This window comes from Neovison vison, chromosome 6 (assembly GCF_020171115.1).
Source record: "Neovison vison isolate M4711 chromosome 6, ASM_NN_V1, whole genome shotgun sequence".
Lineage (NCBI taxonomy): Eukaryota > Metazoa > Chordata > Mammalia > Carnivora > Mustelidae > Neogale > Neogale vison.
In genome coordinates this window covers 148,772,381-148,785,754 of record NC_058096.1, presented here as the reverse complement: position 1 = coordinate 148,785,754, position 13,374 = coordinate 148,772,381, and the positions used below count along the sequence as shown (strand labels likewise).

At 41.6% G+C, this 13,374-nt stretch overlaps 1 protein-coding gene across 1 annotated transcript in view; it reads right to left on the bottom strand.

Annotated features, from left to right (window-relative positions):
- Window positions 1-7,029, bottom strand: part of RARB (retinoic acid receptor beta) — a 196,313-nt gene extending 189,284 nt beyond the window's left edge. Inside the window, exon 1 of the mRNA XM_044252570.1 lies at window positions 6,900-7,029. Coding sequence (XP_044108505.1) covers window positions 6,900-6,966 — 67 coding nt within the window. The 5' untranslated portion in view covers window positions 6,967-7,029. The remainder of the gene's footprint in view (window positions 1-6,899) is intronic.
- Between the last annotated feature and the right edge of the window lie 6,345 nt (window positions 7,030-13,374).

The window sequence follows — 13,374 nt, the reverse complement described above, 5'->3', positions numbered from 1 at the left end:
TAATAATCAGTAACTCTTGGAAAAAAACCAGTGGCTCTGGGGAGTTAAAGGGGGATAAGCATTCACGAGTCAGCTTTCTACCAGGGAGCATGTTACTGTTGGCTATGCAACACTCCAGGCCAGCTAAGCTAACCCTGTTGGAATGTTAAACAGAGTGCAGCCAACACCTTGTGAATGTGGAAGGAAACCATCAGGGCTTTGCCAGGACTACTCATCAGTGAGAAGAGTCTTCTGGAAAAAATGAAGTAACAAAGATCACTGAAGAAAGTGTGAAACAATCTGAGAATCCAATGACATGTTGACAAATATCACTCCTCCCTGCTTTCCTCAAAACAGAATCAAGCAGGGAAAGCCTGAGTAATTTCTAAATAGAGTTTTCCTAGTCCAAGATTGGGCTCTTCCTTGCCTTATCAATAGCCTCTGAAAGACTCCAGGTGGATTCTGTCCAGGAAAAGAAGAAAGCTTGAACTGAACCAGGAAAAAGATTAGGGAGGATTTGTCCTTCAACTATAAGCTTCTGCAGGGGGAAAAAAAGACCTAGGTGTTTTTTTCTTCTTCTCTCTCTCTCTCTTTTTTTTTTCTCCCTGAAAAAGAATCCACAGCTTGTAAAACTTGGCACATTTAAAAAAAAATAAAGATGATGGCCGATTTTATAAAAGAGAAAGAAATGGAAATAAAAGTGCTAAATACCAACACTCAAATGTCAAAACGACAGGATTTTTCCAGGCAAATATCAGAACTTATTGGGGGAAAAAGAAAAAGCTGAGAAAGTTTTTAGTGTGACAGCAGAGTTTGGGACACTGTCTCCTCTTACTTCAGAACAAATTAAAACAAATAAAATCACAGAGCTGAAATTTGTATTTTTGTTCTGGTTCTAAAGTTAAGCCAGAGTAACCTTATCCTAGCCCAATCTTCCTAGGTTCATTCTGGTTTAAAGGCAAAGTCAAGGTCAAATTCAACACTAGTATCTTATTCTCCTGCTGAAATCACATGTACTCAATGAAGCTTCACAAGATTTTACTTCTAAACCATGAACAGATCAATAGTGTTGAATGAGACTAGACTTAGGTAATTAGGTTTTATTTAGCTTAGGGTTCAAATCACGTTCTTTAACCTGTAGTTATATCTTCCACCAATTTTGAAAAATTCATGGCCTTTTTCTCCTGGAAGTTGCTGCTGTTCCATTATCTCTCTCTTTCCTTCTGGGAATCCAAATGTGTATGTTCAAACTTTTCAGTGTCTCTCCTGTGTCTCTTTCCTGTATTTTCTATCCATTTAGCACTTCTCGGTGTTTCAGTCTGAATACCTCTTCTTGACCTATCTTACAGGGCACTTATCCACTCTTCAGCTGCATCCAGTCGGCTATTACATTTTTTTTTTTTTTACTGAGATCTTCATCTTCGTTTCAGCTAATGCATTTTTCATTCCGGAATTTCTATTTCATTTTTCTTAGTACAGTCTAGTTTTCTGCTGAAATTCTCCATCTTGTCATTTATGTCTTGAGTATACTAGTCCCACTCATTTTAAAGAGAAGGAAAATACCTGATCATCCACGGGTCTGTTTCTAATATCTATGACTTCTTGGTCCTGTTTTTCAGTATGTCTGCTAAGTTTTGACAGAAATGAGAGCTGTTGCACATGAAAAATTTTGGAGGCTTTGGATGACATTATATTCCTTCAGAAAGTATTTGCCCTCTATGAATGCTATAGGTAAGACTAGATATCTAGAGTTGGGGAAGTTTACCTCAAACAAATTAAGGGCTCAGCTGAGCAGAGAGAAAGTTTTACCTTCCTCAGGATGGGTCTACTGTGGGTTTACCTTCTCCTACGGTGTTGACTTATAGGGATCCCAAGAGGAGCCTGGGATATTTACAAAAGCCTGTCCTCCTGAATTCTAGTTTTTAATCTTTAAGGCACCATGAGATTCTAAAAATTCCACTCTGCTTTTTAGAAGTTTTCATTTGCTTGGCTTTTTGACTCCTTGCCTTATGCAATTGAGGATGAGAAAATTACTGAGGAGGAAAGAATTTGGGGCCTTCCTTTCTCAGAGGGCTTGGTCCCTCAGGTTTTGGATGATTTAGTAGATCTCTGATGCCTTCAAAAAAGATTTTTGTTTTCGTTTTCTCTGATATTTCTAGTTATTCTCCCTGGGACCATTGATCTGCTATAAGCTACTTCACCAACCCCCTATATAGAAGTGTTGAATAACTGTGGTTTTTGCAAAAACAAAATCCCAGAGGCAGAAAACGATAAAAAACCCAACTGGGGAAATTCATTCTATGTGTACTTGCACTGGGGTTTTAAAATGAGTAAGATAATACCCTTATCCTGGGGGTATTCACATTCTATCAGACTTCTTCTAAGGTATACTTCATTCCTTTCCAATCATCTGATCCTTCTTTTTTGCTCATTTTTAATGTTTAGTTCAAGACCACCAATAAACCTTTGTCAAGAGTCAGGCAAATGTTGAGATCTTCTTTCTCTGAAACATTGTGCTATTTATTATCAGCACCTGGCAGAGCAACATTCCACAAAGCCTGAGTTAATAAACTGTCCTTATTCCCTCCCCTACATGAGATTGTGTGTTCTTTTTAAGAGGAGGCTTGATGCTTATGCTGTAACCTCCCAATCACCCAATATATATTTTAGGATTTTTCTTTTTTAAATTATGATCACTCCCTGGACAGACTTTCATACTTCCAGTATCTTTTGTATGGGAAAGAATGGGGAGAAGGAATCGACCCTTTTTCCAGGGTTCTGTCTATAGAAAAAGGAGAATTGGTGTCACTGGGTCTCTGGAAGTTACCTCTTGCTTACTCAGAATCATTACTGATTCTTAGATCTTAGGAGGACATTTACTAAATGCTTCCAGTATGCTTGGCATTATTCTAAGCACATTCCATATATTCTCTCATTCAATCTTTAGAACAATCCTAAGAGGTAGGTGGTATTATCATTCCCATTTTGTCAATAAAGAAATAGAGGCATAAAGTGGCAATGGTACAAAAACTCAACCCTGCGGCTCACTTCTCTGGAAATAGCAGCTGAGACCCTAACTCAAAACACTGCTGGTGGTGTACCTTGGTCCGAACATGAGGTATTCTTGGCGATAGCCCCTAGCCATGGATAGTTGGGTGGACTTTGAGTTTTCTTCTGGTTCCATCTAACGTTTCTTCTTCCCATTTTTAATTCCTTTTACTCTATCAATGAGGACTAAGTTCAGTCACAGCAGCTCGAGTGGCTTAATGAGCTAAAGGCCTACATTTTTCCCCCCAGGATAAGAAGTGTGAAGGTAGGCAGTTAGGTTTCTGATATGGCTCCGTAATGCTCTGAGGGGTCCAAGCTCTTCCTATCTTTCTACTCTGTTAATTAAATATGTCACTTTCATCCTCATGCTTGTAAGCTGGCTGCTACCCCTTCAGCACTGTGTTTGTATTTCAGGCAGGAAGAAGAAGAGGATGAGATAAAGAGTAAAACCAACAATTCTGTTCCCATTTAAATAGCTTTCCCAGAAGCCCCAACTGGGGACTTTCTCCACATCTAGCTGGCCAGGACTATGTCACATGGCTACCCTATATTCGTGGGAGATGGGATATTTTACGTGGGTACCATTGCTATACTGAAGGAAATCAAGATTCTCTGACCAAGGAAGAAAGGACAACAGCAATCCAAAGTGTTTGCCATAATTAATAAAGTCCCAACTGAAGTGAGAAGACAGAACTTCATCAAACATCAGCAAGCCCAATAGGCCATATTTTTTGGTGAACATCACAGTGATACATGGGGCTTGAGCAAGGAATCCAGGTCCCCCTGGATCAGGTCTTTGTAGCTCCTACCTGTAAATGATCTCATGCTACACAGCCATGATGGGAGAGTGAGAAGAGCCCTGAATTCAGAAGCAGGAATCACATCCTGCTTTTGCCACATACAATCTAGGGGACCTTGAGCAAGATATAAGCATCATATTTGTTATCAGTAAAATGGCCACAAACACGTATGTCTTACCCACTTTTCAGAATTGGGATGATTAAAATAACGAATGTGGAAAGGCTGTAAAATCTATACTGACCTGAGTACCTCAGCTCTCAAGAGATATTTAAAAATTGAAATGGAGAAGTATAAATGGAAACTAGCTAATTATTTCAATAACATTTTTATAAGTTCATCCAAATTTATATATGCATATAAGTATATACTTTAACATTTTGTATATATAAATAAAATACTAATGTAAATAATTTTATAACACTACAGTATATATACACACAAAATGCACACATACACATATATAGTTGTTTGCTTAGTAAAATTTTGTGGTAACTTTGTAATGGAATGTGGCAGAATTTATGATGTTCAATTTCAGTACTTAAGCTTCTGGAACCCACCTGGTTGCCTAATCTTCTCTGGTTTATCCCATATGGGGGGGACGGGTGGGAATAGGTCTCGGAATTATCAGTGTATCTCAACATTAAAACTGTCATCTCTCCCATTGGAAATACGGCAACCGTGTTGTGTTTTCCAAGATATATGCCAGCAATATTTCAAAATATGATTAACAGTGCCAATACCTTGTAAAGTCGGGCACATCTTTTCTTGTTTTGTCTTAGTGATGCCGTCTATCTTTGTGAAAGCTGATATATTAAATAGCTTTTTAAAAGCCTTATTGTGGCCTTTCTCTCCCCTTGGTCTAGTAGTGTAACTTTTATCGATAATAATGGGAGCTATGTTGGAGCATACGGGGTGGTTATGTGGTTCCTGTAGTTTATGGTGATTGACCAGCCTTGAAACCACGGCTTGGAGTTCAGAAGCCTGTCTCAGTTATTTAAACTCTCAGAGGGGAATGGAAGGTGCCTGATCTTATCCCGCTTAGCTAGCCCCTAAACTTGGAGCTTTTCTGGATTTTTTATCTGGGCAGAAACTAGTGCATGGACATATAAATTAAGTGAGATCAAATGATCTCAAATTTCATATGAAATTCTGTGATATCCAAAATCGAAAATCAGGGGCATTTTTACCCAAAAGATGTAACTTGGCATTCAGTTGAATTTTAGTTAGAGAGTATATGAGAAGTTTTAAAATCTCCAATTAAAGTTCATATATGGATATCAGCCTTTGAGACTTAGCAAGGAAACACACCTTTTCTTAATCAAAAGATCTCACCCATTTTCAAAACACACTCATTTTTCAGATGGACTAATTTTACAGGAAAGGAAATTGAGGCCCACTGAGGTTAAATGAATTATCCACAGTCGTACAATTAATTCTATTCCCTGAGCATGAATTGGGGAAAGATTATAATGTGGAACTTCACCACTGAATAAATATATATGCATACTTGGGGCAAAGTGGGTACTCAGTAAATACTTTTTTGAATAAATTCAATACTGGGTTTTTTAAAAGCAAAGAACAGAGCTAAACTATTATAAAATTGTCAAAATTATTCATGTTTTACTACAAAGGACTAGGAACGTCAACTAACATTGTCATGCAGGACTTAGGAGGATGCCCAGTGCATAGTAAGAGCTGAATATTTGTTGGCTTTAAGGATGTGTGTTAAAGGTTTATCATGCACGTGATAAAGTACCCCCAAAGAGTAATTTAGACTATATCACTTTTTTCTTTATGACAACTACTATTGCGGAGCCCAAATTTGATCAATATAATAAGGGTATGCATTTGGAGTATTGTGTTGGAGTATTCCCACTATCTATTTTAAAACCTGTGCCGTATTTTTGGAGAGGAAATATCAGTGTGCCCACTACTCCTCACATAGGTACCTCTGGTGTTTTTGTATCTCTGTCTAATAGGTCAGCCCAGGCCCTGCCAAGTCTTCAAACTCCTCTGTCAACAGCCTCATTTTGCCTCTTAAGCTCTAACCAGTTCCTTGAACTCCTTAACATCTGTCATGGAACCTTCCGTCTTGCTGTACTATCTGCTTCAGTACTCTTCTCCACCTACTTGGCCTTTGTTCAAGACTCAGAGATTTATTATCTTCTCCTTTAGACCTTCTGGAGCTCTCTAAGGCTCTTCCTTCTGTGCCCCCATGCCACTCATGCATAGCCACTAGTATTTTAATTATTTTTATGCACACAATTTTCCCTTCTATTAGATTGTGGATTCCGAGACAGCAGATACCCGTACGTTCTATTTATTTCTGTAACCATAGCAAGTAAGCTCCACTGAAAACAAAGTGGACAGACAATCAATATCTGTAAGATGAATGAATGGACAATGCCCAGCCCTCCCACAGACCAGACACCCGGTCCCCTGAACTGGTTCTGTCCTCCGCGCACTGCGATCTTGAGCGTCCCGCCGGCCTGCCCAGCGCGGACTAGCACACATCACATTTTATCCTTGCTGGAATGCTGCTGATGATTCTCTTACTAGCATGCTCTTTTCCTTCTTTCTTTCTTTCTTTCTTTCTTTTTTTTCTTTTAAAGATTTTATTTATTTGACAGAGGGAGAGAGATGACAAGTAGGCAGAGAGGCAGGCAGAGAGAAAGGAAGGGAAGCAGGTTCCCCGCTGAGCAGAGAACCTGATGTGGGGCTTGATTCCAGAACCCTGGGATCATGAACTGAGCCAAAGGCAGAGGCTTTAACCCACTGAGCCACCCAGGCGCCCCTAGCATGCTTTTATTGAAGAGAGAACTGGGACTTAAAAGACATACTGAGTGACTTTCTCAAAGTCACACAGCTAGACAGAGGAACCGTGCCGTGGAAACAAGAGGGAAGAAATTTGAAGCCAATGGAGCCTGTCTGGAAAAAGCCACAGTAGTTAACAAAAGCAATCCAAAGCAAGGTGATTATTAGACAAGCTGCAGAATGTGTCCCACCGCCCCCCCTCCAACCTTTTTGTTACCATGTAAAACAAGGAGGGCGAAGGCAGTTGACTCTGGTACCTGGGGTTTCATCAGGAGGATGTCCAGATGAAGAGTTTCTGCTGCCTCCCCCAGGAAGGCCCTCCATGGGAAACCAGGTTCTTCAGCTAACTTGTATTTGGCATGTTGCGCTCTGAGCACAGCTCAGAAGCGACTTTCGCCCTCTTCCTCTCCTTTTCCCTGGCAACCAACAATTCGGTTCTGTGCCATGATTCCCCAGGGTCATGCGTTTCTATTCAATAAAATGGATCAGTGGCATTTTTCTACCAGTAAATCAAAAATCTCTTCTCTTCCTGCAACTTCAAAGAAAACCCTGGTCATATCCAAAACAGTTTCTAGATTTTTTTTTTTAATGCCTAGAAAGTCACATGACAAAGGAAATAGGAAAAACCCTTCCCCACCTAGCCCATGTGTTTGCGAGTGTTTACAATGCCATCATTGTTTATGTTGGGTTCTATTCATTTCTGTCTGCAGACTTCCTCTGTACAGTTTAACTACTTTCTCATGCTAAGCTCTCTGCAAATTGTCACAATGGTTAATGGGGAATTCTGTACCGAATACTATTTAATTTTAAGGCATTTCTGGCTGCTAATTTATTACCAACTGCAAATTTCATTTTGCCAGGGCAAAAAACAATTTGTTTGTTTCATGTTGAAAATAGTTTTTCAAATAAATTCTGATGGCACACTTATCAAGCCCTCTTATCTTTCATTAAACTAATGCTTTCAAGCATAATTAAGAAGGGGCTGGAAAAAGTAAGTATAATGTAATGCTCTGATATTAAAGAAGACATATCAAAATAAATTTGCAATTGTATCATCACATCAATCTCTACTATGATGGCAATAGTATTATAACCATAATTAATTAGCTATGGTACAAATTACCAATAAATCTTTAGAAATTAAATGCCCAATTTTTCAAAACCATATGTCTTCATAAATTGATTATTTAGAATTTAGAGGCTTTTTAATTAGGAAGAAATTTATGCAATGCTGTATGTAATAATTAGGAATCAGCTTTTCTGTAATGCTTTTGGACATCAGCAAAAAATTAAATCTTAGGAAAATAGTCTGGGTTAATTATAGTATTTCACTGTCAAAAATCAACATATAGGTAAAATTTAGAGGTTAATGTGGCTTTCCATTTCTTTAACTTCCACCTAGTCTTCTGTTCTCAGTGCTGGAATCATTAACGGAGCCCAAAAATCAATGAGAGGGGGGTGGAAAATCTCCCCAGTGATTTATGCCCCGAAGAAAGTTTTCATTTTATCCAATAGTTTCAGCAAACCTCATCAATCCAGGTTAAACATTTAACACTCCTTTTTTATATTCCCTAAGGTTAAAGCAGGGATATTTCGGAGCCTTGCCATCATTTTGGGTAAGTGATTATTTTGACAGAAGACACAAAAGCTGCTCTGCCGGGAGGGTGGGAACATCATTTGGGGTCGAACAAAGACATTGCTGAAGTGCGACCTCATTATGTGTGTGGTCAGAAACCCCAAAGACATGGGGAAACCGGACCTGATGGTGAGCCTCTTGGCACTCACAGGGACCTGCTCTCAAAGCCAATGCCTTCCTGGGCCTGGAAGGGGGGGTGGGGGGCAATGCAGAGACTGTATCACAAAGAGAATTCTGCGAGAACTGGATAGCCTGCCCACACAATCCAGAAACCAATAATTTTCTTCTTCTTGCTTGTTCGCCTTCTCCTCACTTCGTTCATGGAATATAATCCAGCCAAGGTGTTTTGCATCCACAGGGGCTATAGGAATCAGGCCAATCTGGGTGAAATTCCATTTCTCTTCTCTAGGCACTTTCTCTGATACCTTCCATTTGCATGTCTCTTCCCCAATCAAGAGTTGGATCCCAAGTTCTCCCAAAGCCAGTGTCCCTTTGTCTGCCCAGGAAGTAAAAATGATTCTTCCCTGCTAGTTCCAAAAGGAGCTAAACCACTTTTTTTTTTTTTCTTTTCCTTTCGGGTTTTCTCTGTATATCACCAAGCGATTTTTTTTTTTTTCCATCTGCAGGTCTTCCAGCAAAAATAGTGAGGGTCCTGAGCACGTGACTCCAGAGTGACAATCGCTAACAGATGCATTTGTACTCGGGCAGAATTGGTCTTTAATTGTTGCTTGTAGGAGAACGGAAAGGCGACTGTGGCCCGCCGTTCTCTGTTGCTGGCAGATAACAAACTCAAGACGAAGCCACATTTACAGGGGAGAAATTGCTTACGCCCACAGAATGAAATTTCAGGCTTTGACAGCTGCTAGGTAAGTAAATGAGAATCATTTTATTCTGGGTAAGTGCAACACAGCACATCTTGAACAATGAGGAGCTGACGGCCCGAGGGCGGAGACACTCAGGTTGTACATGTTCAGAAGAGTCTGCGAGGAGAGGAACTGTGGAACAAGTGGCCAAACAGTCATCCCCTTATCACAGCATGGCTCCTCACAATCTTAAGTGGGAGGCACAAGGCCCTTCAAAGGAGAAAATGGCTTCAATTTTCCAATTCGCGATTCGACAGACAAATAGCGTGCGCCAACTCAGGGAAAAAAAACCCTATTGGAAAGCCGGAGGCCTCAGCCAGAATGCAGGAGCCCTTCATCTCATGCCTGGATGCTTTTAACAGCCTCCCAACTGATTTTCTGACCCCAATATCCACCCTGCAGCCAGAAAAAATTTAAAAAAGGGCTTCTAAAAGGCTACTATGTCCCTGCTGAAAATTCTTCCACGGCTCCCACTTGCCATCCGGAGTCCCTCTTCTTTAGGCTGACTTATAGGTCCTCCCACATTGGCCCTCGTTACCTTCCCAAACTCGCTTCTCACCTTGAGCCTCTGGCCCTCACCTCTTTCAGAGGCTGTCCCCTTTTCTGACCGTGTCCCACTCATGCTGCAGACAGTAGGGTGATTGCCCCCTTCCCCAAAAGCCTTCTCTAATGCAGCTGGAGAAGCTGCCCTTCTCTCTTGGGCTCCCACAGTCCCCAATGCGTCCCTGCGATGGCTGGCCCAGGCCGAATTGCCTCTTTGTTTTGGTCTTTGGTTTTTCAAGGTCGCAAGTGATAGAAACTCGACTCAAATCAGCTTAAGCTAAAAAGGAATTTACTGGACCCTAGGTTAGCTCCCGAAACTGAGGAAAACACTAATGGGTCAAATTTGAGGAAAGCAGAACCTGAGGATTCTTCCAGATCCCTGGATGCTGCATCAGGGCCTTGACCACTGTGAGTCTGTTCCTGCTCCCTGTCTCCATCTGCCTCAGTCTCTCTCCCTTTTCCTCAGTTGATGATCTGCTGGCTCTCACCAGAAATGTGGAATTGTGTCTGCTCTGTGGGCTCCAGTTCAAATATTCCTTGGTTCTAACATTAAAGGTCTATTGGATGAACCCTGATTGCCCCTCCTTGGGTCACGTGCTTACCCTAGACTGGGACTGCAGCTCTGGTTCTGGAGGGGATGGGAAGATGGCCATCCCATTGAGATATTTCAAGCTCTCTGGTAGAGAGAAGAACATGGAGGAGGACAGAAGATTAGAGTGGGAACCATATAGGGATCACCCACTACTATGAAATCAATAACCACAAAAGCTCAGTCGCAAAATATAAAAAGCATTTATTTTTTATGCAATTGCAGGATGGCTAGAGGTAGACTGCTACAGACCAGGCAGCTTTGCTTTAAGTGGCAGGTCTGGCTAAATAGTTCTTGTGGCAAGTTAAATTCAGGCATGTTCTATTAATAGGACTCATTCTAGTGACCAGGCTGAATGAATGGGAAAACTCATCTTATAGCAGTCACAGAAGTCTAAGGGAAGAAGTGGAAGCCCATAGTGGATCTTAAGGACTGGGCTCAGACGTGGTACATTGTATTCTACGCTGTTCTGTTGGCTAAAGCAAGTTATGTGGCTGAGCACAAAGTTAAAGTGTGGAGGAGGGTACTGTCCTACTAGTAGGAAGGACTGAAACAATCATGGGGCAAAGGGCTTGGATGTAGGATGGGTGAAGATAAGGGACCAATGATTCCAGTTACTACAGGAATGACTTTTCGAAGGAAAGATGTTACAATTTCTGCAAGAAGGAATAGGGGCCAAGCAAACAAACACAGTAATGCTCATCACATTCTCCCTAGTTATACTGTAACTTTTCTGCATTCGGAAAATGGGGTTATATACCTGTTTCCAGAGGCCCCATCGGACACAGTGCTTGGCACATAGAAGACAGTCAAAAATTATAAGTTGAATTTAACGTAAGCAATTAATGGGTTATAGAGGACAGACATCTGGACCATCTCCTCTAAAGATGTGACATCTCATTCAGAGGCTGAAGTTCACGTGACTAACTGTGGTAAAACAGAAAGAAATATGTGTTCCTTCCATTCAGCCATGATGCTACAGGCATGATGGAGAGGGAGAGATGAATTTCAACTAGGTGAGTTCAGGAGGTATCCTCGGAATGGGTGGGACTGAGTAGAACTTGACAGGGATGGAGGTCACCATGAACATTTACCACACACAAGCCATTCAGTTAACTGGAGGCCCATGATCTCACTCCCCTACGTCAAGAGGGAGGCAGCATTCTTGCAATATTCTACTTGGTGTTTATTAAGCCAAATGTCCAGAGTCAGCCAGCTAGAAGGATAACAGAGTCTGATTTGGACCAGAAGCCTAGACTGTCATCTTCTCATTGTCTGTGTCTTACTCAGGGACAGACGGTACAAGTGTATGTAAATGGGCATTGAGTAGGTGAGCGAATGTCTGGATGTGAGTTCTCTTTAGTCAAATGTTGGGCAAGTGGAGAAGTCAGGGAAAGGCACTGGAGACAAAGGGAATAGTCTGGGTCTCCCCAGTAAGAAAAAAGAAGGGTCATGACTCAGAAATAACCCATCGATGTGTGTGACTACAGTGTCACACACGTGGACCCGTGGTGTGCCACAAGGCTAGGAAGATAAATCTGGGACAAGCATGGAGCGAAGGGTGTATGTGTCACTCTGCCTATAGGTAGGCACCTGTGAGGGCCACGGGTGCTACTCAACGTATGACTTCACAGGTAAAGGTTTATGATGCATTAAGGCAAAACAGATTGTAGATGCTACGTAGTATGTAACGACTTGGAACAAGTGCACTTCACAATTTGTTTTATTGTCAGGATGCTGATGCTGGAAAGAAGGGCATTGAATGGGGAAAACCACTGATTTCTTATTCCTCTTAAGCTTTCTGAATGAACAGCATTTGGCTAGCTGGTCTTCTACCCATATAGGCGTAAAGAAGGCTGGACCTTCTCGAAGGCCTCTGACTGCGAAAGTATGGAGATGGCTGAGCTAAATGGCTCTCACCACTGCTAAACGTATCCCATGTCAGTCTGCCTCCTGCCACTGCGAGTTCCTCGCCCAGAGAAGGACAGTCTCAGGTGAGGAGGAATGCCAGCCTCCCTGCTGAGAAAGTGGAGCCGTCCAGTGTGTGGGTGTGTTTACAGAGCTGGGATTCCAATGCTTTAAAGGGGGGGGGGAAGACAGCTGAGGAACTGGTCCCTACCTTATTTTCTAATTAAGATGGCCCATGTCAGACCACCACCATCGAGGCCTTTCTCCTTGAAAAGCAGGATTTGAGAGTCCAGTTTCTAATTCTTATTACAAGGCCTCTGCCCAACACAGAGGACGGCTCTTTTGTTGTTAGTCTCCACACGGCTCTCACCCTGCTCTGTTGGTTAATAAGAAGTGACAATAAACAAAGCTTGCTCGAAGAGGGAGAGACAGAGAGACAGAAAGAGAACCACTTAACTGACTTTGCAGATAACAACCAGATAATTTAGTAAGTGTCTTTGTAGTCAGGGGGCTCTGCTAGGGGCACATGTCTAAATAGATGTGTGAAAATTTGGGGTAAGTGATTTTGTTTGAGAGGTTGAGGGGCTAGAGGATACATTATATTTTTGTTTCTTATTTCCTTCAGGTAGAACCCATCCAGCACCCAACTAAAAAATGATCTTACAGATGTGCATGGTCTAATATGGTAGGCACTACCTATTCTGTGGCTATTTAAGTTTATATTAAATTAATTAAAAGTAGGAGCACCTAGGTGGTGGGTTAAGCGTCTGCTTTTGGCTCAGGTCACGATCTCAGGGTCCTGGATTGGAGCCCTGTGCCAGGCTCCCTGCTCAGCAGGGAATCTGCTTCTCCCTCTCCCACTGCCTCTCCCCTCGTTTCTGCTTTCTCTCTCTCTAATAAATAAATTTTTTAAAAAAGAGGTAAATTAAATAAAAAATGTAGTTACTCATGTAGCAGTCACTATATTGGATTGCATAGATACAGAAATTTCTAGAACCACAAATGTTCTGTTGGAAAGCCCTGCTGTATACTACTGGTTGCCATCCTCTCTAGCACTGCCAAACCCCCTAGCTCCATCAAGTTAAAGTCTGGGAAAATTCCTGGCAGATAGCAGAGGCCATCAACACAGGGGCTGCCACACCCAAGAAGCAAATCACCTTTTAATTTCTAAGTTGTAAAAGGGGCTTTCCTAT